This window comes from Cricetulus griseus, assembly GCF_003668045.3.
Source record: "Cricetulus griseus strain 17A/GY chromosome 1 unlocalized genomic scaffold, alternate assembly CriGri-PICRH-1.0 chr1_0, whole genome shotgun sequence".
Taxonomy (NCBI): Eukaryota; Metazoa; Chordata; class Mammalia; order Rodentia; family Cricetidae; genus Cricetulus; species Cricetulus griseus.
Genome location: NW_023276806.1, coordinates 125,305,577 through 125,307,079, shown reverse-complemented (window position 1 = coordinate 125,307,079; position 1,503 = coordinate 125,305,577). Strand labels below are relative to the sequence as shown.

The 1,503-nt window shown below is 36.3% G+C and overlaps 1 protein-coding gene across 1 annotated transcript; it reads left to right on the top strand.

Annotated features, from left to right (window-relative positions):
- Positions 1-874: 874 nt before the first annotated feature.
- Positions 875-1,162, top strand: LOC100767120 (60S ribosomal protein L26-like). Its single transcript, XM_035451870.1, has one exon. The coding sequence runs from the start codon at positions 875-877 to the stop codon at positions 1,160-1,162; it is 288 nt and encodes a 95-aa protein (XP_035307761.1).
- Positions 1,163-1,503: the final 341 nt, after the last annotated feature.

The following is a 1,503-nucleotide window of genomic DNA, read 5'->3' as shown; positions in this document are numbered from 1 at the left end:
TGTATGTATACTAACTAATCTTCAACTCCCTCAGAGACCCATGAAAGAAATATAACTGAGCAAGCAGGAAGTGCTAGCAAGTGACTTCAAAAACTGTGAGAAATGACAAAAACAGCTGGTTGACTGGACAGCCACTCAAGATTCCTCTGCAAAGTTGGGGCATCCATATTTATCCTACAGGTCTAGCATCACTTACAGACTTTCTATGTGAAGCAGGATTTTCTAAAGGGCTTTCCTACCTTGTCTTAGCAAGATTTTACACTCACTCTCTTTTTTTGTCCTGATTATCCAAATTGGTCTTAGCAAGGTTTTGCACTCACTCTCTTTTGTGTCCTGTTTATCCAATTTGGATGGCATACTGTCAGCAGTCAAGTCAAGGGCACTTTCTTAGCCAGGGGCTAACTTTTGCCAAAAAATAGTAAATTCTATGTGGAATTTCTTTGATGACCATCATCTTCTCTGCAGTAGATTGGTGATGCCAGGAAAAGATATGTATCATTTTCATAGAATTATGTAGTTAGTAAAACATTCAAACACCATATTCTGTAGATCTCTGAAGTGTTTGAAGATGACTTATCTATCTAAAATATATCTGTTTGACTTTGAAAACACACCTAATGCTTTTGCAAGTTCAATTGTAATAACTAATTACTTACCTACATTTCCATCATAGTAATAACTTTCAAGAACTAGAAATTTGGATTACATTGATAAATGAGGTGTACAGTACAATACCTCAAGCAAGATTATTAATGTATGCACAGTCTTTCCTTTTGCGGGCATCGCTGGATTGCAGCAGCCAAAATGAACTTCAATCCCTTCCTGACTTCTTACTGAATCAAGACACGCACCTTCTCACATCTGGAGGAAGATCATGTCTTCCTCTCTTTCCAAAGAGCTGAGACAGAAGTACAATGTTCGATCTATGCCCATTCAAAAGGATGAAGTTCAGGTTGTCCAAGGACAATATAAAGGTCAGCAAATTGGCCAAGTGGTCCAGGTGTACAGGAAGAAATACATTATCTACATTGAATGGGTGAATCGAGAAAAAGCTAATGGCCCAATGGTCCATGTGGGCCTCCACCCAAGTAAGGTGGTTATCACCAGGATAAAGCTGGACAAAGATGACAAGAAGATCCTGGAAGGGAAAGCCAAGTCTTGACAAGTAGGAAAGGAGAAGAGCAAATACAAAAAGATACAGGAGTAGGGGCACCTCATACATAGTTAAAGAGTGTTTAAGTAGTAAAAAAAAGAAAAAAAGAACAAAAGAAAATGTATGTACAATATGTCTTAACCAATTAATCTCAAATTTGCATCAATATATGATATTTGTTTACAATACATGAAAGTACAAACCAATGTAAAATATGTAAAACTAGTAGTTGCTTTTAAAGTGTAGATTCAATAATCTACCTTTTAATATGATCACATTTATTGTTTTCTTATGAAAGATCATATTTAATTGTAGCTTCCTTACAGTTTCAAAGGTTCAGTCAGTCCATT